The sequence below is a fragment of the Zonotrichia leucophrys genome, chromosome 2 (genome assembly GCF_028769735.1).
Source record: "Zonotrichia leucophrys gambelii isolate GWCS_2022_RI chromosome 2, RI_Zleu_2.0, whole genome shotgun sequence".
Taxonomy (NCBI): domain Eukaryota; kingdom Metazoa; phylum Chordata; class Aves; order Passeriformes; family Passerellidae; genus Zonotrichia; species Zonotrichia leucophrys.
Window position 1 is genome coordinate 134,014,978 of NC_088171.1, and position 24,279 is coordinate 134,039,256.

The 24,279-nt window shown below is 37.9% G+C and overlaps 1 protein-coding gene across 1 annotated transcript; it reads left to right on the forward strand.

Annotated features, from left to right (window-relative positions):
• Positions 1-535: 535 nt before the first annotated feature.
• NBN (nibrin) lies at positions 536-23,780 on the forward strand. Its single transcript, XM_064706541.1, has 16 exons — positions 536-705; positions 2,241-2,374; positions 3,966-4,111; positions 5,355-5,514; positions 5,916-6,019; positions 11,597-11,714; positions 11,998-12,188; positions 13,243-13,343; positions 14,799-14,931; positions 15,380-15,637; positions 15,912-16,380; positions 18,371-18,442; positions 19,643-19,798; positions 20,775-20,888; positions 21,880-21,929; positions 23,587-23,780. Exons 1-16 carry the CDS (start codon positions 675-677, stop codon positions 23,615-23,617), a joined length of 2,268 nt encoding a protein of 755 aa, XP_064562611.1. The 5' UTR covers positions 536-674; the 3' UTR covers positions 23,618-23,780.
• The last annotated feature ends 499 nt before the right edge of the window (positions 23,781-24,279 follow it).

A 24,279-nucleotide genomic window follows, 5' to 3' on the forward strand; every position in this document is an offset into this window, starting at 1 on the left:
CCGGCCGCCGGGCCCCTCCCCCGCCGCCGGGCCCCTCCCGGCCGCCGGGCCCCTCCCCGGCCGCCGGGCCCCTCCCCGGCCGCCGGGCCCCTCCCCGGCCGCCGGGCCCCTCCCCGGCCGCCGGGCCCCTCCCCGGCCGCCGGGCCCCTCCCCGGCCGCCGGGCCCCTCCCCGGCCGCCGGGCCCCTCCCCGGCCGCCGGGCCCCTCCCCGGCCGCCGGGCCCCTCCCCGGCCGCCGGGCCCCTCCCCGGCCGCCGGGCCCCTCCCCGGCCGCCGGGCCCCTCCCCGGCCGCCGGCCCCTCCCCGGCCGCCGGGCCCCTCCCCGGCCGCCGGGCCCCTCCCCGGCCTCTTCCCGGCCCCGCCCCGGTCCCGTCTCGGCCGCGCCCCAGCCCCGGCCCCTGTCTGGTCCGACCCCGCCCCGCTTCCGCCTCGGCCCAGCCCCGGCCCGCTTTCGTCTAGGCCAAGTCTCCGGCCTCGTCCCAGCCCCTGGCCCCGCCCGCGCACGCGCGCCGGCCCACGGCTGCAGCGGTAGCGCGAGACCAGTAGGCGGCGCCTTCGGTCACGTCCCTCCCCTTGGCCCGGCCCGGCCCGCGGGATCGAGGCGGTAGCGGCAGCTCTCGGGATTTTCCCTCCCCGGCCAGGCCTTGTCCGGGGGCTGCCGGGCGGAGCTCCAGGATGTGGAAGCTGGTGCCCGCCTCGGGAAAAGGTGAGGGAACGCCAGACGCCTCCGCCGCTCCGGCGGGCTGGGCCCGGGCACCGCGGACCCTTCGCCGCCCCTCCCGCTGCTGCGCAGTCCCCGGGCGTGCCGGGCCGATGGCTGCCCCGGGGCCGATGGCTGCCCCAGGGCTGGCTCCAGCCGGGTGTGTCTGTCCGAGCTGCCTGGGCCGGTGCTGATCCAAGTCCTGGTCGCTCGGGGCGTTCGTCCTCGCCGAAGCCTCCGTATTTCCCTGGAGCCCTGCCGGCCACAACGCCTGCCAAACCCAGCAGGGCTGCTTTCCGAGCCCGTGTGGGGATGCCTTAGGGTGCTGCAGGTTACAGAGTCCTGCTTTGAAGTACCTGGAGAGTTAACTCTCAGGCAGCAACCTCAGAAACGATGTGTAACTGTTGTGTTGATGTTTCAAGGACCAAGTGTTGAACTTCATGGCGTTTCTTGCATGAAGGGTTTTGAAACTAAATCGCCTCTATACTTTTCCTTGTTTTCTTGTCTATAGGAGCTTTTATAATAGGTATCATATAATACATATATTTCTTCCTAAGTGCTTTTAAGGAACAGACTTGATACAACTGCATCTGCTCTATTTCCTGGTTCACTGGGAGAAAAATTTGGATGCACCTAATCATGTTGAAATGAACTGATTTACCTCTTACTGCTTAAAGAGCTCTTGAGTGAATCAAAACACTCTTCATTCTATTCAGAATGATCATTTCTGCACAGTTCATATTTGGAAAGTTATTTGCCAGGATCGATAACTGGAATCTGTCTTTATGTACTTATATTCATCAAGGATCATTTTTGTTTCTGTTGACCAGTGGTAGCACACCTTTGGGAGGTCAAGCCATTCACTGGGAAGCCACCATGGGGTCCAGGTGACAGGTACAAAGCATAAGCTAAAGCATAAGCATTGGTCAGAGGCTGAACTTACTAAGTATCAATTTCATTTACGTGAAGATCTTACATTCATTAGGAAGACATTTTCCTCTGAACCTCTTAATCAGTTATGTGAATAAATAATATAACCTCAAAAAATTAGGTAGCCTTACAAAGGTGTTTTAGAAAAATCTATCTTAAATTGTGGGGCTTTTTTCTTCTAGATGTTACACTTAATCTTCAAGAAAATATTGGTAAAAATATATTGTCCTTGAAAAAATTGTGCTGCCCTTTTGAAACTGATTTATCGTAAAATATGTCCTTTTATAATGGGCAGAGCAAGGGAGCAAGCAAGAAAGAAGGAAAGAGGTTTTGTCTATAAGCTAAATGGATAGTTCTAATCAGAATCACAGAATTCAGAGTCACAGAATAGTCTAAGTTGGAAGGGTCATTGAGTCCAGTTCTTAAGTGAATGGCACATGGGGATAAAAACCACAACCTAGGCATTATTGGCACCATGACCATAAATGATGCATGGCTGAGCTGAGATTTAGATGTACTACAGACTTCTCAGTGTCTCTCCCATATGCTTCAGGTATTTTGCTGGGATTTTTTTCTAAACTGTTATTTTTCTGTCTCTTGTTGATTTTCAGGGGAGCCCTATCGGCTGTTAAGCGGTGTAGAATACGTTGTGGGACGCAGGAGCTGCACAATTTTAATTCAGGATGATCAGTCCATCAGCCGAAGTCACGCAGTTCTGACCGTAAGTCGGCCTGAAACAAGCCCTGTAAGTAGCCACCATTTTATTGTGTTATCAGTGCTCTGTGGGGGTAATTCAGGCTGCCATGACCATGCATACTCTCATTTTGCTCTCACCAGTTTTATGCTTGGAGTAGAAGCATTGATCACCTGTGTTTTTGGTTTTGTTATCTTGAAAGTTATTTCTTCCCCATTAGGTTTTTTTGCTTTGTTGAGGAATTTTGTGGCATAATTTTAGTAATCCAAGATTCCTTTTATACCAGAGCAAAGATTCACTAGGAATTTGTATTAAAATAATCATAGCAGGAAAATGATGCAATTGAGTTTCACTACACAGACAAATTTTTAGGTTCTGGGAAGTGGTTCAGTTGTTTCACTGCAGACTAAGCTTATGTTTTATTTCACATCATTAATTCTGTATTTGCTTAGGGCACAGAAAAGAAAAATGTACCAAGGAGAATTAGCAATCAGCAATTTATGTCACTGAGTGTTGTGACAGTTATGGATGTTTTGAAGCCAGTCAGCAGAAATTTCATTTATGTAACCTTATGTAGTGTTTAAAATAAAACATGTGAAAGTTTTTTGTCCCTTTAATACTGCAAATACTGAGTGAGTCCAGTGGAGGGCTATGAAGATAATGAGGGGACAGGAGCACCTCAGTTGTGAGGAAAGGCTGAGGGATCTGGGCCCATTCAGCCTTGAGAAGAGACCACTGAGAAGGGACCTCGTTATGTCTGTCAGCAGCTGGGAGGGTGTCAGAGGATGGAGCCAGGCTCTTGGTTGTGCCAAACACTAGGAAAGGAATGACGGAAACTGGAATACAGAAAGTTCCACCTGAAAACACAAGAGCGTTACTGTGAGAGGGACTCAGCACTGGAGCAGAGTGCCCAGACAGGTTATGGAGTCTCTACTCTGGATACTCCAAAGGACAATCCCCAGTAGTGTTCTGTAAGGAAACCTGCTCCAACGGGCAGCTTGGATTAGATCACCTCCAGTGGTCCCTTCACACCTTACCCATTCTGTGTAGCAGCATATAACTGCATGGCAGAATTTCATAAAAACAAGCTGTCAGGGTTCTCACTGGCTTGTGAGCCACTTTGGAAATCTGACAGTACCTGACCTCTTCTCAAGAGCTGCTGGTGAATCCATGTCCTGCAGTTCAGGCAAGACTAGCATTCCTCGTGGAAGGAAGCACAAGAAAGTGCCCTCAGGTGACCTGGGGCTTTTGCTTGCAATTCAGCCCAATGCCCAGGATAGAACTGTGTGGTAGGTGAAAATAAAGTAAATCTTAGAGCCTTGCTAAATTGCACCAGCTCGGGCTTTGGGCCAGTGAGTGAATGCACACTCCAGAAAGATGAAGTGCTATCTCCAAAAAGAGTAAGAAGCACAAAAGTTCTAAGGCTAAAAACATGGATATTTTCTCTCATTCCTCTACAGCGAAAAACAGAAGACAAATAATTATATATAGCAAGACTTATTGTCCAAAGTCTTTCTTTAACATGATCTTTTGTTGGCTGCTTCTTATTTATCCATTACTTTGATTCACAATTAGTAACTTGTTTCTGATAAAGCTGTCTCATTCTGATAAACTATAATGGCTTATTTATGTTTATTTTCAGAGTCAGTCTCTCACAGTACCAGTACTAACAGTAAGAGATACATCCAAATATGGCACTTTTGTTAATGGATCAAAACTCAATGGTGCTTCAGTGTCTTTGCAATCTGGTGACAGAATCAACTTTGGAGTCTTTGAGAGCAAGTTTAGGTAAGTGTTTTGATTATAAAATATCAAGTAAAAAATTAATTTTTTAGAAGAGTATATCATGCAACTTTGCAAGTGATACAGCAATGATTGATTTTTAGAAAGCAAAGGAGGTAAGTAGTATTTTGCCTGTGTTCCACACCTGCTTCTGAAATAGTTTTCCATTCTATTTTTACCTAATTTATTTTGACACTGGGAGATTAAAATTGTAGATAAGAAAACATTGGCATTTTAGAAGATAATATGTCATGTACAGAGAGTATTTTCAGGCTCTTTTAGGCAAAGAACAAAATCCTACACCAAGTGAGAAGCAGGGAGAAAGGTTTTTAGTTTGTTGGAGCCCTTGTTAGAATGTAATGAGAAAAGAACTGACACTGCAGGAGGATGTGAAACCAGCTTGATTTTTTTTTTCCAAATTTAACATGGTAGCCGGTGCTATCTGTTTATTTTCAGGAAGCACTTCTCAAAATGAAGTAGCAGATAAATAGGAAGAGTCTAATGACCATTAAAATCAATGTGGTGGCTTTGTGACTTAAAATTTTTTTCAGTTTAATCAATGCTGCTGGTATTATTTATTGTTAGAAAAAGCTTGACATTCTCCTCCTATTACTACAATAATTTTTTTTTAATATTTTAGGTAAACGTAGCTGAAACATGATACAGGAATCATACCATGAGACCAGATACATCATGGCCGTTGTACTAGAAAGTCTAGAAGGAAATTTAAATAATCTAAACATGAAATAATATAATTTGATATGGAAGATCTAAAATAGATATAAAGGCTTATGGTCAAGGATAATGGACACGTGTCCATGTTAGGAAATTTACTTGAAATTGCATTTTATGATACTTATATTTTTAAGTATTGATCTGTTGATGACCTGTCCTCTTGAGCATACTTTTGCTTTTGGAGGCACACATTCAAATATCTTTTGGATATTCCCAGACCTTGCTCTATTCTTGAGACATTAGTTCTAGGTGATGTCTGTAAGAGGGCCACAAGTCCATAAAATATTTCAGGTCAAATTGACATTAATTTTTCTGAATAAAAATTAGTATTTTGTTTCTTCAGGAAATTTTAAAGCAGGAAGATTTTACTTTGATCTAGATTAGAGTGTGGGCCTTTTACTTTTTTTCCTTCAGATTTCCATGAGATGCAGAATGTGATAGTTAAGTCAGCTCTGTTCATCATGATGATTGGCTGAATTAACTTAAGCAATTCTCTTTTACTTGCTCTTTGCAGAGTGGAATATGAACCTTTGGTTGTCTGCTCCTCGTGTTTAGATGTAGCTCAGAAAAATGCTTTAAATCAAGCCATCCAGCAGCTTGGAGGCCTTGTAGTGAATGAATGGACAAAAGAATGTACCCACCTTGTAATGGTATCAGTAAAAGTTACTGTTAAGGTATGTTGAGCTTTTGCCTGTTGATAGCATTGCTTTGTGGTTTTCCCACAACTGCTAATTAAATTCTAGAGCTGTTCAAGACTGTTCTCTACAAAACTGTAGTCAACTCTTCTTTCTCCAGGTTTGGAAGATGTGTATGTCAACATAAGGTTGAAGGGAAAGAAAACAAAAAAAGCCAGTTTTGAAGACTTAGTGATTTTCATTAGTTACCTTCTACATTTTCATAACTTTAATCAAGACGCCAATTAAAAGCTAGGCTCTTAGAAGCAAAACAATCCTAGAAGCACAAATCAGTATTGTTTTATTTTCCACATCTTAGATCTTGAAAAGCTAATGTCAGTTGAACCATATTCTATCTGAACTTCTTCTATGCAGTAAATTTGTATTTTCTGGTTTTTCAGACTATATGTGCTTTGATTTGTGCTCGACCAATTATAAAACCAGAGTTTTTTTCTGAATTAATCAGAGCTGTTCAGTCCAGGCAACAGTTGCCAAATCATGTAAGGTAAGTTGCCAAATCATCATGTTTACTGTGTTGCAGAATTAAATTTATGGGAGCTAGATTATCAGACAACTACACATTTATCTGATGATTTTTGACATAATGTGCAATTTTATAGTAATTTTATTTGTGGAGGAATACTTAGTATGATTAACATATTAATATTCCAGCGATTGTATTGTTCTCATCTCTAGAGTTATAAAATGAGCTCTGGAATTGACTCTGTGCTTAGAGATGTTACTGTCTCTGAAAAGGAACTTGTTTGTTGGTATTTAAATGTTGCTTCAAATGCTTCTGGGAATTGATACATAAAAATAAATTACACTTTTATAAAAGAAATCAGATCAAGTTTATTTCGTTACACAGAGGTATTTTTCCAGTGTGCTGTTAGTTACTGAGTTTACTGTAAACTTTGGTCAGAACAGAGTTAGCTTGACCGTTGAATTCTCTGAAATAGAAGAGGTTTTTAATTATCTGTTGAGAGATGAAGTGAGACTAATATGCATTGGCTTTCACTAAATGAGAATAAAATATTCATTGTTTTCATGGTTAAATTAACTTCAAAAGGCAGTTCTTAATTTGGAATCAATAAATACTGCAGAATAGCTCTTCTGGTTGTTTTCTCAATGTGAGAAAATGTAAAATAGTCACAGTATTGTATGTGACAATTTAATCTGAGCCCATATTGCTACTCATTTTACCTTGAAAAGGGAGACATTTGTGTTTTGTTTGAGGATTGTGGTTGTTGGTTTTTTATTGTATGAGCACGTGGTTTATATAGGTAAGAAATTCCCACTATGTATATACATTCATATGGGCATAAATATGCATATATGTTAGGAAATGGCAATTTGTTTTCTTTAGTAGGTGTGGTAGTAGCCATTGCTAGAACAGTTTGAAGACTGAGGCTGGCTAGATGCTAAACAAGGTTCTGGTGCACACGTGGAAATAGAAACAAAACAAGAGGATTCACAATAAGCTGTGCTTGATATGTGGTAAAATATATTTCACAGAACATGACACTACCTTGTTACCAAAATTCAGATGCCAATCTGGAGAAATTGGTGGGAAATACTCCTTAGTTTCTAGATGCTGCTTTACATTAGCAGGGTTTATGTAATATGTCGAAGCCAGTCAGTCATCTGTGAGTGGCTTATAATTTATTTGTTCTTCAGTTTCAGAAGAAAGAGAATCTGAATGAATTGTAACTTTCCCTTCTACTCAAACTTCTGCATTGCTTTCTGAGGATGTAAGAAAACTTAACTAACTATTTAGTACTCTCTGAAATACTTTACTGTGAGATTTTTTTTTCTTTTGTAGTAGAGGTCATACAAGCCATCAAAAGCTAGTGATTGGTTGTACAACTTGGAATTTGTTTGCTGGAATATTACCTGGTGGTAATGCTGCTGTTCCTGTCTGTTACAGGAACAAGTAAACAGTGTCTTTGTCTTGCAGCCAGGATGTGTGTCTATTTAATACAGAAGTGACAGTATAATTGGCTTTTAAGTGTGAAAAAGAAGCAGATGGAAATGTTTACCTTTCTGAAATGTTTTTGCTAACTTTTAAAATGCTGAGTGGAACTGAACTGGCTAAAAGGTAGTGACACTGGCAGTATACACATTTTATGTAGCTTTCAGAGAGTTCTGTATCAAGCTAAATGAAACTGCTGATTTAATACACAGATCTATGTTTAAAATAATTGCTGTATTTTAAATAGATCATGTTTTTGAGATGTAGCTTGTGGGAAGATGCTGAAAATTTGCTTAGCAGCTATTTTCATTAAACTACCAAAAATACTTGTAACTTGGACTGGGAATTTCTAGATTGTGCACTGTAGCTAGAGCTGACCTGAGCTGGTATAGCCAGAGGACACCAGACAGCTTGGGGCAATACTGGTTTGGGTGTGAAACAGGAAAAGTATATTGAGATGGTAGTACTGGGTGACACTGCTAAATTAATCTTTACTATTATTTTAGAGCTGGTCCCTCCCAAAAAGCCTAAGGAAACATTATCTTAAAAAGAAAAAAATAATTAGTGTCTTTTTGTTTACAGTAAGACTTCATGTAATACAAACCTGCAGTTCCCATATGAATGTGAGACTTCTTGAGCTTTTTATGGTGTTACCCCAGTCCTCTGGTACTCTCTGACAGCCTATGCAAGGAAGAACAATAACTGAAGATTTCACAAATGGCTGCATGAGCACAGAAATAATGTGTTTTATTACTGCAGGCCAGTGTCAATAGTGCAGGGCTTTGAAAAAGAAGAAAAGTAACAGAGTTTTTAACAGAAACTCACCAAGAGTCAAAATCTATGCATTGAGAGATTCAAGGTTGTAGAGGATCTTTTCTAGTTAATGGTGTTAAAAGCTTACTATTAAAAGCTTATGAGGCCAAATATGAGGAAAATTCAGAATCTTGACTGCAAAAGACTGTTGCCTGTTGAGCTTGGATCAGCATTCGCTAAGAGTTTATAAGGAAAATCAAAGGTTGTTTTTTAGGTTTTTTTTTGAGACAATTATAATTTAAAGTTGTATACTGAAGTTAAAAATTGGAGATTTTAAAATATATTTATAAAGAAATTAAACTCTAGTTTCAAAGTAATGAAAACTGTTGTTTTTCCATTTTTACGTGTGCTTTCATCTTTAAAGATGACTTTGTCCCTTGGATTTATCTTAGGTTAATAACTGTCTCTAGAGAATTTGCTATCAGAAATCTTCTGGCATAATAACTAAAGTTTGAATTGCCCTTCTATGTAAAATTAGTAAGTTTTATCACGTCTATTCAATTTCAATGCAACCATATTTCTGTAAGCAGATTTGAGCAGGCTGCTGAAATACATCAAATACTCACCTTTCAAAATCTGGTGGATTTAGATTGGTTACTTTTCATTGTGTACATAAAGGTTGAAGAATTGATTGTGAAGAACACATAAGAATGAAGATTATTTAAAAGCACCTGTAGCTATATAGCCTATTCATAACACATTTTAGCCTATTATAATTGAATTGCAAATTTGGGTGAAGTAGAAAATTTATGTGCTTATTTTTGTGTTCAGCTTTAAATATAGGTTTATTTTTTATGATTGAGGGACGTTTTTCTGTTTACAAATGATTTATTTTTTTTTTTTCTATGTCCTGGTTTGAGAGGAAGTGGGTTTTTTGGGATGCTGTGGACAAACCAATAGGTGCTCAGATTTGAATATTGGCACCTGGTGTGGCCACTGAGGACACGAATACGCTCTGAGAACACGGGGTTAAAAGCAGAGAACTGCCAGGAAAAGTTTCTCTTTCGTTTCGGTGGTGAAACAGGGCAGAGCTCCCCTGCGGCTGCGGGCCGGGCGGGAGGGGAAGCCGTGCTGCCGGGTGAGGTGAGCCGGGCCTTGGACAGAGGGGAGGTGAAGGCCCTGCAGGATGGAAGGGTGGAGGAGCCCTGAGAGACATCGGGCTGCCCCCACCCCCAGGGGAGACACAGAGAGAGAGCCGGTGCCTGTGCCGGTGCCTGTGCCGGTGCCGCCTTGAAATTTGATAGCACGCCCGGCTGAGAAGGAGAAGGGGGGGTTGCGGTGAGAAGGTGCCTGGCAGGGCAGCATGGGAGTTCTGGACAGGCAGAGCCTGAGATTTTTAAGCCTTTTCTTGGATGATGGAAACCTTACAAATGCTGATCCTCCTGGAGTTGAATGAGGAGAGAGATAGAGATAAGAGGAAAGGGGCCACGAGAGAAGTGGAGAAGAATCTTGGGAGGCAGGAGGTGATGGAGTGGCCTTTGGCTGGACTTCTCTTGTATAGCCATGGACAGATCCATTTTTCCTGTGACACAGAGACTGCATTTAGGGGGAGGCAATGGCTTGGAGCCAAGAGAGTGCAGTGATGTTATGTGAAAGAGTGCGTGAACAGAGAGAACGGGTGAGTGGTGGTGCCCTTCGTCTTTGGAGACCAAGATCTCTGTTCTCGAGACCCCTTGGCCCCAGGGGGTGAAATTTGGGGGGACACATGTCCCAAAAGTGAGAGACTGTGGTTTTTTTAGAACTGCGTAAAGCATCCTTCAAAGGGGAACCCTAGAAGCAGCTCTGGTCCGTGCACAGTGGTGAGAGCACTGGGCATGGAAGGAAGATGTCACGATGGCAAATGATCTCTGGGCGGTACCATGAGTGACATGGAAGCACAAGAGGTCTCAACTGTGTTTCCAGGGGAAGCCTTTGGTACAAGAGGGACTCCTCACTCCTTGATGAACTGAGAATTGATTATCTGAAGGGTGGTGATGGACTGAGAGTTGGTGATCTGAGGGGTGGATGTGTTGGAAATTTGGTGGGGGAAGGAGGAATGTTTTTGGAGGGTTTTCATTCTGAGTTCTGTCTGTGTTTCTTTAGTTGTAGGTTAATGAAATTTTTTATTATATAGTTGTAGGTTAATAAAGTTTTTTTCTTCTTCATTCCTAAGTTGGAGCCTGCTTTGCTCTATTCCTGGTCACATCTCACAGCAGACACCAGGGAGCATGTATTTTCATGGGGGCACTGGCATTGTGCCAGCGTCAAACTGTGACATTCTAAAACGTCAATATTTTGGCATTTCATATGTTTCTTCCTTGGAATCTGCCAATCTTTAGTGTTAAACTGAATTTTTTTGCTGTGTTTCTTTTTTTTTTTTTTTTCTTGCATAGTAGTATGGAAAGGATACATCATCAGCTGTCAGAATAAAGATAAGTAGTTCTGTGATCAGCCAAACTATGTACATAAACAGCTGTTTGGGTACAGATGTGGTATAATTTGGTTAAAATTGACCTATAGTTTCCATTCTCTGACATATGCCTTCATATTGGTCTGTCAGACTTGCTGTAGCTGTGAGTATGTGGCTCAAAGATCTTGTAAGTATCCTGAAATTATTAGGTAGATGCATGTCCTAACTCCTCAGGCTTTTCATGCTCTGGGCAGGCCATCATTAACAGGAGCTGAAGTCACAGGCTGTGACGTAATTTAGGGCTTCAGGGTAGAGTTTTATTTTTGCCTAATACATTTTCCAGCTAAACTCCTGCTCAGTTTCCCTGTGTTGGATGAACTAATAGAGAATCTGTAGAGTGAATCCCTTCTGTTCTCTATCCCACCAGCAAAAAAAGTGTACTTGTCTGCTGTCATGTTGTAGGCTGTTCTTGAGTGTGGTGGTACACGATTTAACACAGTAGAAGAGAATGAGGGGTGACTGTCCACACAGGGAGAGTAGAGGAAGCAGGATGACTAATTTTTTGTGGAGTTTTACTATTATTTAGAGTAAGTGCAGAATGAAGTTGCAGTCTCATTTGTCAGTATTGTTAGTAAGAATGTGGATATGTGTACAGCAGATTGGGTGAATGCATTCCTAAAAGTGTTTTCGTAGTTACTGAAGTAGAAAGTCGTGGTCTTCTCTTTAATGTTGAGAAATTGGGGGCTCTGTTTCTTTTTAACAATCTCTTGAAAATTATTTATGTAAGTAGTTTTCACAGAGAAATGCAGGATTTTAACTTCAGAACTTGACTCTTAAACAGGAAGGACTGTGAGTCAGTACTGATAAACAAATCTGAATTTTGTAACTTTCATTTTCTGTTCTTGCAGCTTTTATCCTCCAGTTGATGAGCCTTCCATTGGCAGCGAAAACTTGGATTTATCTGAGCATCATGAAAGGAAAAAAATATTCAGTGGAAAAACTTTTGTATTTCTAACTGCCAAACAGGTAATCAGGCTTTACATTGCAAAAATATTGCGGGGGTAGCTAAATGCAGATTTATTCACTCTGAAATCACACTCATTCTGAGTTCATCAGGAGAGAAGAATTTCTGTGTATTTTTCCTATGGTACAGTGGCCTAAGCAAGATAAAATATAAAGAAGGAACAGAACATATTTCATCTGCAGTAGTGCATCAGTGAGAAGCACTACACTGATAATTCTGTATTCCGATACCTCTGATACCTCTACGTTCTAAGTTTTTCTTTTTTTTTTTGCATTCTCTTTATAGCACAAGAAACTGGGTCCAGCAGTTGTTCTTGGAGGAGGGGAAGTAAAGTTGATGACGGAAGGAAGAAAAGAAATGCCTTTACTACTTTCTCCTGAAGTTTGTGTAGTTGATGTGGGTTTGGCAAACTCTCAGATCTCAGGATCTGACTCTATGACAAACTGGACTGATTCCATTCTGACTGACTTGGAAAGGTGCAGCATTGTTCTCTCGTACAGCAGTAGGGCAATTTCAGAACTTCTACAGAGGCTTGGTCATGGTGTTTGCATACATATTTTAGCAGGAGGCTGCTTATAAAGAGGACATTTTTACATTGTTCTAAGTATTTAGCAGAGGGACTACAACTTTTTGAAACAGTGAAGAAAGAACTTGGCAGTTCCGTGAGGATTTGATGGATTTCCCATTTTCTTCTCTTTTTATTATCTTTTTGTAGAACTCAGTTCTACAAAAATTCATTATAATGAAGCTGCTTTAAAATTACAAACAGCAAATAGTTTCTTTTCTAGTATTGAAAAGAAGTTAATATATTCTAAGAATTCAAAATAGATAATTTATGATATTTCATTGATTATATGTATTTCATCAAAAGGAGATGAGATGGCACCTTGAGGTCATGTTGTACAATTATTTGTACAGTGTTTTTGAAGGACAGCTTCTGTTTAATGAAAATGACTTTTTGTTTTGGTGGTAGTTTTGTTTGAGAGGGCAGACTGCATATATTATAAATGTTAGGATTATCATTATGCCATTTTATTAAAACAATGAAACAAAATCTCAATCCTAACACATAAACCTAGTTCCCCTAAATTTTCCTGCTAGTTAGAGAAGACAGTACTCAATCTCTCCTCATGACTGTAGTACAGAAGATTTGGGGGGGAAGGGTGCCTGACCTGTAAGAAGTGGTCAGATTTTTCAAGTCTCTTTTCACACATTTTTGAATCAGAAGTAGAGCGTAATTGGTTATATGCCCAAAAATCAGGAAAGGAGAGATGTATGGGCCAGATTACTGGAGCTATACAGTGGCTACAGCAGCAGGAAACATGGGAGTTCACACATATAGCACATGGCTCTAATGAAGGATAATTGTGCTGACTTACTGTATTGGGAAAAAAGGTAGTGTTTTTTGGAGGCTGATTTTTTTTTGGAGGAAGAATGGAACATTTTGTACTTTGCCATACCTGTGGTGATTTGCCTGTTTGTATTTGAATCTGTACTGAAAAGCTTTTTTTTTTATTTGTATATTAACAGCAAGAATCTTAGGGCTATTCCAGAGGCAGAAATTGGATTGGCAGTTATCTTCATGTCTACAGAAAAATACTGCAACCCTCAAAAGCAGCCTATTTCCAAAGGTAATTGGAAGAAGGGTAGTAATAAGTTTACAGCCTCAAAGAGGCAGTATTTCTTTTTGTATAGGAGCATCAGTTATACTGTTCAAGTTGATCTGTTTTGCAAGACCACTAAAAAGGAGTGACATTCTGTGAAAAATGTATACAACTCCAAAGAGGTAATTGGTTTTTAATGGTCTTGCAGTAAAATGTAATGAAAATTATATTACTCTTATGTAAATAAAAAAGTGGATCTAAAACTAGCCTAAAAGGCAGACACGTAGAACAGTGACCTTGAAAGGAAAGGTACTTTAAAAGGATCTGAAGTTCATATTTTTAGTGACCACTGAATTCATATGTATGTAGTAGTTTGAATGCTATTCTGTCTTTTCATAAAAGGCTGGAGTAATCAGGAAGTTAAACATGAATTTCAGAAATCAAGAGAATAAGAATCGAAATAATTTGTAAGGACTGCATTTTTTTCTTTTTTTGCCCTTTGCTCTAAACAGAATTTGCTTTAGGAAAATACAGACATCTCCTGCACAGTTCAAAACTAAAAATAATCTTTCCATAAGTTAAAACAATGAGACATGATCACCACATTTGCTGCAGTACTAGTTTGGGAGTGGACATTCCAAGTCGTGACTTGAAGCTTCTATTTGCTAATGTGGTAATAACAAAAGTCTTGGAGAGACAGAAAGAGGTTTTGTTTCTCTCTTTTCATGCCTCTTCATATTATTCTATGTTTTGTTGCTATGATGTTTTCAGAATTATGTTTTATAGATTCTGGTTTGTTCTACAAAATGTAGTGTCAGGTAGAAAATCAAAGAACAACCCCCAGAAGTTTGTCTTTAACATGCAAGAATGTTACTTGTTTGAAAATGTATTTTGAATAGAGAAAGACATCTATGCAATACTGACAGAGGTGCTGATTCCTGTTTCCAGTCTGAACAAGTTAAGTGGATAAAAGTTAAGTTGTCTGAAATTGTGTAAACAGACTATATATCAGAGTTTAAAGGGAGCAGGGTTTAAAATTGAAAAAAAAACCTGTGTCCCAGATACAATAATCACATTAGAGATCATCATAAAGGAGTAAATATAAGGAATTTTGTGCCCTGACAGTTTTGCATGATGTATATATTGTATGAGATATATTTTATTTTTTTGCATAAAATATATACCCCATGTTTTTTAAAGTACATTATGTACGTATTGGTATATGATTTCTCATTATGTTTCATTTTTATTTAAGCAGAATTTCATTATTTAATCAGTAGAATATTTAACTAAATCTGAATTGCAGAATATGGTCCTTTAGAGCTGTCAGTTTTTTTTAAATTAATAAATCTGCTTATTTTTGAAAACTGCTTTAAGATCATTTTACAAAGATCTCACGTGATCAGGTAGTAATGTGAAATAGCAAATGCAAAGAATCACAGATTTGATATTAACCTTCTAATTTTTGTGTTGGTCTTGCAGCTGTACCTGAAAGTTCTGCATCAGCTGTTGTAGGCCGAGCCATTTCCCAGAGTGTGGCTGTGGATGAAACCATAATGCCAACTGCTGCACATAGCAGCACCTTATACATAGCTGATACAGAGGAGCAGACATGGTAAAGTATTCATGGCAATTTCTAAGCTAATACTTGCAAATAAAGCAGTCTTTTATGGCAGAGGAGCTCTGTCATTGCCATGGGGAAAGATATGCAGGGTTAGAAGTGCCATTCACTGAATTGCTGTCACTTGTCTGCAGTGAGATCATTTCTGGTTTTGAGTACTAGATTACAGAAAGTATCCCATAGGATTTAGATGAATTTCAAATACACATGAAGATACTGTATATCTATCTTGACTGGCTGAACTATTAAAAATTTTCAAGCCGTTTCACAATTATAAAAATGTATTGATCATAGCATGTTTCACATTTTGTTTTTAGCACATTGTTTACAAGTTTATTCAAAGTACAGGTATAGCTTTTTAAAAAAGTGTATCTGTGATTGGGTGTGTATCTCTGGTAACCTCCCCGTATATAATTTAGTATTTCTTTCCTCTCTAATCTAGTATGGAGATAGAGAATACTTCCCAGGTGCATAGGCAAAGGAAAATGGCTTTCCAGGATACAACTGGAAAGAAAAACAGTGGCACAAGTGGCAGTGTAAATGCAGGAACATCGATGCCTAGAGGGAGCAGAACATCTGGATTCAGTCAAAGAAGTCAGCCTGTCTCACCATCTAAAATTCCAGAAGCTGGCAAACCTCGTGAGAGTGCTTCATGTCATCCAAACTCAATTAGAAATTACTTCCAGGTTTCCAGAAAAAGGTACTTGAAATGTTCTTGCCATTACTTCTCTTATTGGTATGTTCATGATGTTTCTAGAAAATTTTAACTCAAGCAATGTACTTTAAATTTGACATATACTTAAAAAGGTAATTTTTAGATCAAATTCCTAGAATAGAAAGCTCTTCCTCAAGGGTACTTTAAATTTCACAAGGCAGTCCCTAAAACCCCAGAAGCTGTTATGTTGTAGGTGCAGCTAATCATACTCAAAAATGCTTTTGTAATTTGTTTCTTTTGTAATTTATTTCTGGCTAAGGGAAAGATCTGAAGAAGAAGAAACATCTGTACCCAAAATAGCCAAACTGGAGGAAAGGTCATCGCCTCTTCCCAAGAGCACTGAATCCACAACTTCATTGATGTGCAATAGTGAAGCAAAACAGCATCAACAGAAAAATAACATCCTTGACCCAAACCCAAATTTTGCAGAAGATAGGGGTATGAAGCTTATGAGGGAAAGTGTCAAACTAACAAGCGATAGAACAGACACTAAAACCTCTTCTAGAGAAAATCATGCACCAAAAAAGAGAAAGGAGTTAGATGATTTATCTGAAGACACAGAAGCACTAGAAATTGTATTTGGAAGTGGAGACGAAGACTGGGAAGATCAAATGGCAGATCATGACCAGGAAGCTCAAAGAAGTAAACGAAAAAAACAGTGTTTGGAAGCCAAAGGAAGCAGGATTCCAGAAGTAACTGTAAATCAGCAAGAGGAGAATAAAGTGTTGGTAAGTTTTATATTATTCTCAGGTGCCTAATCTTGAAATTTGCAACTTTGTTAGAAGGATGCAATTAACTCCTTTAAGGAGGAGGTTGCCTGCATAAACAAAGTGGCTCTGTAAAATTTGTTTGCTTACATCTCATACATTGATTTTTAGTTCAGAATGATTCATCTTTTACATGTGAACATTGCAGTTTTGCACCTACCTAAATGGTTTTTCATTCTTCTGGGCATTTTTTTTCCTTGCTTATTGAAAGCTGCTTGTATTCTGAACATTTCCTTTTTTTTTTTTACTTTATATACTGTAAGTAGAATAGGAGAATATATTTGTAGTCCAAGAAAAATTTGGACTGCTTGTTGCTGTGTTAATTACAGTATTGTTATTTATACTAAGATAGTACTCAATTATATTTTTGTAATTATTTTCTAAAGAAACTTCTAGTTGACCTCTTCTGTTGAGTACCACAGTAATGTCCAATGTCTTTTGAGTCTTTTGATATTGTGTGAAAGTTTATTAAAATTCCTGTATGAGAAATTTAAAACCAAAACCAACAAAAACAACAGCAAAACCAAAACACAGCTTGTGTTTTTGTGATTATTTTCCTGTTTCTGTTTTTGACACTAAGGAAATTTTCTAAGAGGTATGAAGAAAACCATACACCTTGAGTTAACAATGGTCACTTTGTTGGAAAAAAAGAAAAGCAGATTTGTAAAGGAAAATAATATTAAGAGGTCTAGAGTATTAACAATACAATAGAAATAAGAAAAAAAAAATTTTTGTTGTTTATTTAGAATATATATACTTTAGCACTTACTGTCCAGTCCATTTACAGTGTAGGCAGTGTTTCAGTGTTTAAAAGTTTGAATGCATGATTAACTGGAATTCGCAAGATTCCTTGGACCACATAAGAATGACTAATTCTCTATGCATCCTTAGGTGAGAGCAGCTTGACACCTTGTTGATGCTTTACTGGAGCTTGCTTCTGGCAAAGTGTGAACTTTAACTTCATTATAATGCTCTTTTTTTGTGTGTGTTACTAACAGGCAAACTTTAAAAGACAAGTCCTGTGATTTAGAGAATTTTGTCTCTTGCTTTTTACACTGTCAGGCAGTAGGTCCTTTTTATTAGGTCTGAGCATACTGGGCGACTAAAATTGGTGCTTGCAATAGTCTATTGAATTTTGTTGCTTGGTGCTTGGAAAGTTTTTCTAGTGTAACTTCTTGTCAGGATTCTGAAGGAGAAAAATAATCTTATGTGCAACTAAACTGGTACTTCAGCAGCTAAATATGCACTTAAAGATTTCTGCTGAAAAGAAGTCTTTTCATAGTTTAATAATGACTTACTTTATTAATGTAAAATACATTTCCAGTCGACTGGGAAGGAGATTTCATGATAAAGGTCCCCAGGCAAATTTGATAACTGCTTTCTCTAAGTACAGATGCACCTTGTGTATCTGACAAGACAAAGAATGTGAGCAGTTGACTCAAAACCTACAAGGTGCATAAAGATGATTTGGTATTTTATCAACTATTGAAAATAATTTATGTAATGCAAACCTAGTTTTAAACTGTAGGACATAATCAACGTGCAGAACACTTTCTTCTGGTAATGAAATGTCCTTTCTACACGTACATGCACTTCAAATATCAAATTGAAAATGCTTCTTTTTATATTCAAAAGCTTTTACAGTTTTCCAGAACCTGACAGAACTTTGAAGATTGTATAGATGGACAAAACTTCCTAGTGTATAAGGAAGAAAGGAAAAAAAACAAGTGAACAAATACTAGTGATGTTTTAATAGAGAAAATCTCCAATGATTGTTACAATGTGCATAAAATCATAAAAAATTTAATGTACAGGTCAATTTATTTCCTGTCTAAAAATTTATATTGATTTGAATATGTTTATTCTACCATAAAGACCAGAAAACAATTCTATGTAATTAAATTTCCATTTCATTTCAGTTTTATATTTAAAATAATTTTTAATCAAATAGAAAGAAGAGGAACTTGGATCAGTTCTAACTTCAGAAATGAAAAGTAATATCAAGCAGGAGTCTCCAGTCTTGGTAAGGAGCCAGCTAATTGTAAGTGTGAACAGCGAACTTTAAGAAGCATTACAAGAACACATCAAAATTTTGCTCTTCATAACATAGTATTTTTGGATCCTGTTTCAGGGTAAAGGAAGTTTAGAGGATTGCACTCCTTAACATAATCATATGTAAATTTGAATAGTGCAGTCCTGCTTGTAGACTGTGAAGAAAAGTAGTTCATCTGTCTGCTTCTGTAATGGCATTTGGTGGATACTTAAAGTGACTGAAACTACATGTCACTGTATTAACTCTTTGCTGTGGTTAGTAGTTGTACTGATGATTTTCTTGGATTACTACTTAAAGACCTGCCAGGGATGTAATCTTGTCTGCTGTAAGATCACAAGTAAAATGGAAGAGATGGAGCATTGGAAAAATAGATGTCATATACAGTGATTAACAGTAGTGTGCTGATTTTCTGTAGGTGAGATGAAGGAAGGAGAGGAGAATTGCTTGGAGTGGCAGTGAGGCACAGGAAAGGAGACTAGGCTGAATGAGACTGAAATTAAAAAAGTTCTGAAGATAGAATGTAGCCAGTCAACAAGGGGCAGAATAATACCATTTCACCTACATACAAAAAAAAAAAAAAACCAATTAGAGGGAATGCTGAGCAGGTATACCAAAGTGCCGGGTCAGCTCAGATTAAAGGACTTACAGTTATATTTTACTGTAAAGCAGTTGTACTGCATCTGGACTAGCTGTCCTTGAACATAGTTCTGTGTTACTTGTGAGCTTGTCCTGTGCTCAGACTCCTTTGGAATCCACACAGATGTAGCCCCAGGCAGCATAATGTGCATGCAAACTTGCTGATGTATGAGCATTCTCATGGACAAGAAAAATCTAATATATTAATCAAATTCAACTTACAGCCCTAAAGTTGGGCAGATATCTGTAGGCTAGAATTGAGCTAAAGATGTTCAACTTTGTCTGCCATGGAGCATTTAAATACGTATTTAAACACAAGCAAAACAAACTTACTTAATTCATAGTATATAAGGAGGCTGAGAAGTCTGTACATCATCTTAGCTTCTAGCACTGCTCCTGCTTTCCCTCACTGTTTTGTAATGCTAACTTTTGTTTAGCTCTGCTTATGATAATATCTCTACAGTTTGTACTGTTAGATATGCTGTATGTCTGTTCATACACCTCAATGATTCTTCCTTTTTCTTCCCACATAAGAACCACAGCAAACTGCAAGATGAGTCCAGCAATCTTCCTAGCAGGCTTCTGTTGACAGAGTTTAGGTCACTGGTTGTCAGCCATCCAAGACAGAACAGTCATCTCCCTGGAAATAACAGCTATGGGGGAAAGAAAAATTTCAAAATGTTCAAAAAGGTTGGTGTGTTTTTTGAATGGTCACAAGATGGCACTATTAAAAAATACTAAGTGTTGCCTTCTCATTGTAGAAATGTGTTACTAAAGATTTTTTTATAAATTGATAATAACTAAAGAAAGAATTTAAATACCATATTATACTGTAAACAGTACTTTGTTAGTTGGCTGAAGAAGTGCCAGGTTGACAAAGGCTTACCTTGTGCTAGATTATGTAGATACTTGTTTTCCCTGTTCCAAGCTGTTACTTGGAATAAGTTGTTAAGTGATAGCTACTGTAACTTCAGTTATACTTCCAAAAGCTAGCAATCCCACTTCTCCAAAGACCTGTATACACAGCATAGTCTGATTCAGAATCTCCCATTTTAACTAATAAATCTTGGATTTAGAAATAGAACTAAAGCTTTACCATAAAGAAGGCAAGATGATTGCTTGCTTGGGTTCTGAAGACATTAGTGATTAGTGTTTAGTGTAAAAGTACCACTTCAGTTCATATTAAAAATAAAATAAAAAGTAAAATCATATGGTATGAGATGACTAGAAAGGCACTTCAGTAAAATACTATGTATAGAATGTGATCAGATAATACTACTTCCTGGGAGTATGCTCTCATTTTTAGATAATGTTTTAATTTTCTGATAGTAGTTTCTTTTCCACTGTTTTGTTACAGATGCTTATGCCATCTGACAGTAAAATATAAACTGATATTTATCAATATTTCAAACTCCACTTAATGCACTATGAAATTAACTTATCAGATGTATTTTTGTTTGTTTCTTTTGGTAAAAGGAGGGAGTTAATAGCTTTCTGTAAATGCTTTTTTAACTTCAGTCACTTTTAAATATGATCTTTGAATGTTAATCAAAGGAAGACTGCCTGACTATTCTTTGATATCTGAATAGACTTTCTGAATTTATTAAAATAGATCTTTTATTTGCAGTATGTTTGCCTTGTATTGTAAGAATTTATTGTCCAACAGGTAGCTTACCCTGGGGCAGGACAACTTCCACTCATTATTGGAGGATCAGATTTGATTGCTCACCATGCTAAAAAGAATTCAGAGCTAGAAGACTGGTTAAGGCAAGAAATGGAGGTAAGAAATTAATTTTTAAACGTGATCAAATAAAAACTTGAGTAATGTCAGTGATCATACCAACCTGTGATCATTACTGGAATACTTTAGGATTTTATTTTTTAGATAAAACCTCAGCTGGTTAGTCATTCACACATGCTCATGGAAGCATGTACAGTAGTAAAGTTACTGAATGTCAGAGGTCAGTGTAACACTCATCTTTTTCTGGTTATTTAAATTCATTTGGCATGCAACACTCATGTAATCAGAAATATTTATAGAAAGCAAAATCAGTAACCTAAATGAGAACAATCTTTTGATGAGTGAAATAAGCGCCATGTAAACTCGTGACTTGTAAAAATGTGACAGGGAGCTGGGAAGAATTTCTGTGTGGCTAACTGTGTTCAAATAGTTCTACAGTACAGTTGATATTCTGCCCTTGAATAGAACAGAAAATGCATGAGTAAAACTCTGCTGGAGTATACTGAAGAGATGTAGTAAGAATAAATTTAATATTTTTTCTTTTGTGCATCTCTTTAGATATAGAAGTCCTAAAAAACCACTTATCATGGCAGTTCGTTAACACTTTCATTTTCGGATAGTTTCTTACAAATACTTGCTGATGAGTCATATTGTTTCCACAGCCTGATTGAGATGCAGTTGCATCAACACTTCTTATCTTATTTTTTTAATCCTTGAATATAGATAATGCTAATTATAATTCCCCTTATACACAAATAATCAGATTTAAAAAATTATATTTCTATATTGGTGCTTAAAACCTAAAAACCACATTTCTGACCAAAATTGACACCTTTCACAAACTATTCCATTTCAGTCGCAGTAGCCAAATTTGGGTAGTGAAATAACTTGTCTAATGTGAATATGCGCTAAATGGAGTACCTAGAGAGAACTTACTTTGGGGAAAACTGTGTTAGTGCAGGAATATTGTTTTTCTAGATGGCTCATTAGAATTATCCTTAACATTAAAATATTAAATCAACTTTCTCAGGAACAGAACCGACAGGCAAGAGAAGAATCACTTGCTGATGATCTCTTTAGGTAAGACTTTTATGTTTGCACTTAAAAATGTGTATTTTTTGGATCAGATTTTTTGGACAAATTTTGATTTTGGAAGAGATTACTTTGACTATTCTTTACAAAATTTCATGTATTCTCATATATAAAATGTAGTCAGAAGTGGTTCAGCAGTTTCTCTGGGGAAAAAAACCAACTTATTCAGGCTTCATTTAACATGGAAAATGGGAGGAGGTGAGTTGGAGGAGAAAACACAAAAAGATGTTCATGACTGTCAGCATCTCTGTAGCCAGTCACAGACAGGGTTGAAGCTGCTGTTGTTCTGATGAGAGATTTCCATCAGGTATCATCTCCTACTCCTATCTGCTTTATCTCCCCACTCCTGCCCATAGAATCCATATCAAATCCATAGAATCTTCCATAGAATTTGCTGTCCAGAAGACAGTTATGTTCAAACAATCATGTTACAATGCAATAACAATAAAATCAAATCACTGTTTTGAGAGTTAATACAGGGACCTCATTTTGTTTTGCAAAAACTTCATTGCTTTCTATGTTTTTTATGTGGAGAAACAGCTGACCAGTGTTTGACTTCTCACTTCTCATGAATTTCTAACTAACACCAAAAGTTGTGCATTTGAGTAGAGAAATGTATGTGGTGAAGAAAGGTTTTTTTTGGTTTTTTTTTTTCTGATTTGTTTTCAAACAGACATGATACTAACATACTAATACATGTTAGAGCCATTCAGAAAATCTTACTGCATTAACAACTTTCTCTATTCATTAACAGTTAATAATGGAGCATTTATTTTAAAGGGTATACATTTAATTTTTGAAGTCTGAGTTGTATAGCAAGAACAGTGACCTCTAATACCTTTCTAGATACATGGTGATGTAATTTTGCTCACAAGTTGTCACATTTTTTTGTCTAAGCATAAAGTCTTGATGAATGAAAGCAGAATTAGTGGAAGTAAAACTACCTGATCATTCAGATGTGTCTGTAAGTTATTCATGCATGAATACAAAACACATCAAAATTTCAAAGAAATGACAGGAATTTGGGAGATGAAGCACAGTGGAGAAGACCAACGGATAGCAGTGTCAAGTAGAGTCAAACTGTAAGCATATTGCAGTAAATCAGTAACTATTTAGTATATCCAGAAAGTAGCTCTAAATTTCTAAGTCAGTCAGAAGCTATATAAAGGGCAAGGTAGGGTGAGGATCTGCTTTAGGTAGGAGTAGGAAGCAGCAGAGAGGTTTTGTCTGAATGAGTTGTGGTCAAATGTAGATCAGCATAAACATACAGGACCCCTTTTCCCTCCCTCCTCTCTTGTTTTTTGTGGTGTCCTTTTCCAGAAGAGCTTAGTGTTGGGACATTAAAGGCTTGAAAAAGCTTGTTCATGCATCACATTTAAAGGTTGTAAGTAGTTAGGAAATCTGAAAATTTCATTAAGAGTTATCTTCAGTTCATACAGAGGTTCTTCTGCCTCATGCATCCTTCATTCTGATAGTAGTAACTATGGTTAATTGTAGGAGTGCAGTCAAAGAAAGGACTGAGCACTGGCTATTCCCTTGTTATGAATATGTAATAAAGCTGTTTGCATCACATTGTCTATCTATATAAACTTTGAATATCATTGTTTTACTTATTTGTGACACAGATTTTATTTTTTTGTTGCAGATATGATCCTAATGTGAAAAGAAGAAGATAAATTGTGACCTGGATTTACAGTGTTTCTCTAGCAAAACCTGCTTTCTGTTTCTTAGGTTTTCTGGTTACAGTGTGTATGATGTTCCTATATGTGACCATTTGAATGTCTCTTATTGTAAGACATGTTTACTAAGTCTTACTTTTATTAAAGAAAAAGAAAAGTTCCTTTCACTGCTTGGTACTTACAGATTGCACCATTGTCAAGACCTTCCCATTAGTTACTTCAGAGTAATGCTCATTAAAATACTGTAGATACTTAGGATTTCATTTTAGGCTATTTCTAATGTTTGGTTATCGGAACTGTTCTGGGGAAAAAGGAAGTTAGCATCAGGCTATTTTTTCTTTTTTCAGAAAGGCTTTGTTAATTAGGCATTTTCAAAGGTATTATCTTAAGAATTGAAAATCTGTTGAGGCTGAGATGCAACTGGTATTTGATCATGATATGATAAGATATAATCATTATATGATTCATAATGAACCATTTTTCTCTGTGGTTCATTTTATAGAGCATATGCTATTTTTACTGGTAACAGAGTATCTTGGAACTGAAAAAACAGCTTATTTTTCTCTTGCTTGAACATATTTTTATTTACACCTTTAAATCGGTGTGGTTGTATGTTCTTTTGTGAAAACCCACTTTCAAGGCAGACAAAGTCTTAAAAA

Coding starts and splice junctions, on each gene's coding strand:
- NBN (XM_064706541.1), top strand. CDS start 675: ATGTGGAAGCTGGTGCCCGCCTCGGGAAAAG. Junction 6,020..11,596: donor CAGTTGCCAAATCATGTAAG/GTAAGTTGCCAA, acceptor CTGTTCTTGCAG/CTTTTATCCTCCAGTTGATG. Junction 14,932..15,379: donor GATACAGAGGAGCAGACATG/GTAAAGTATTCA, acceptor TCTCTAATCTAG/TATGGAGATAGAGAATACTT.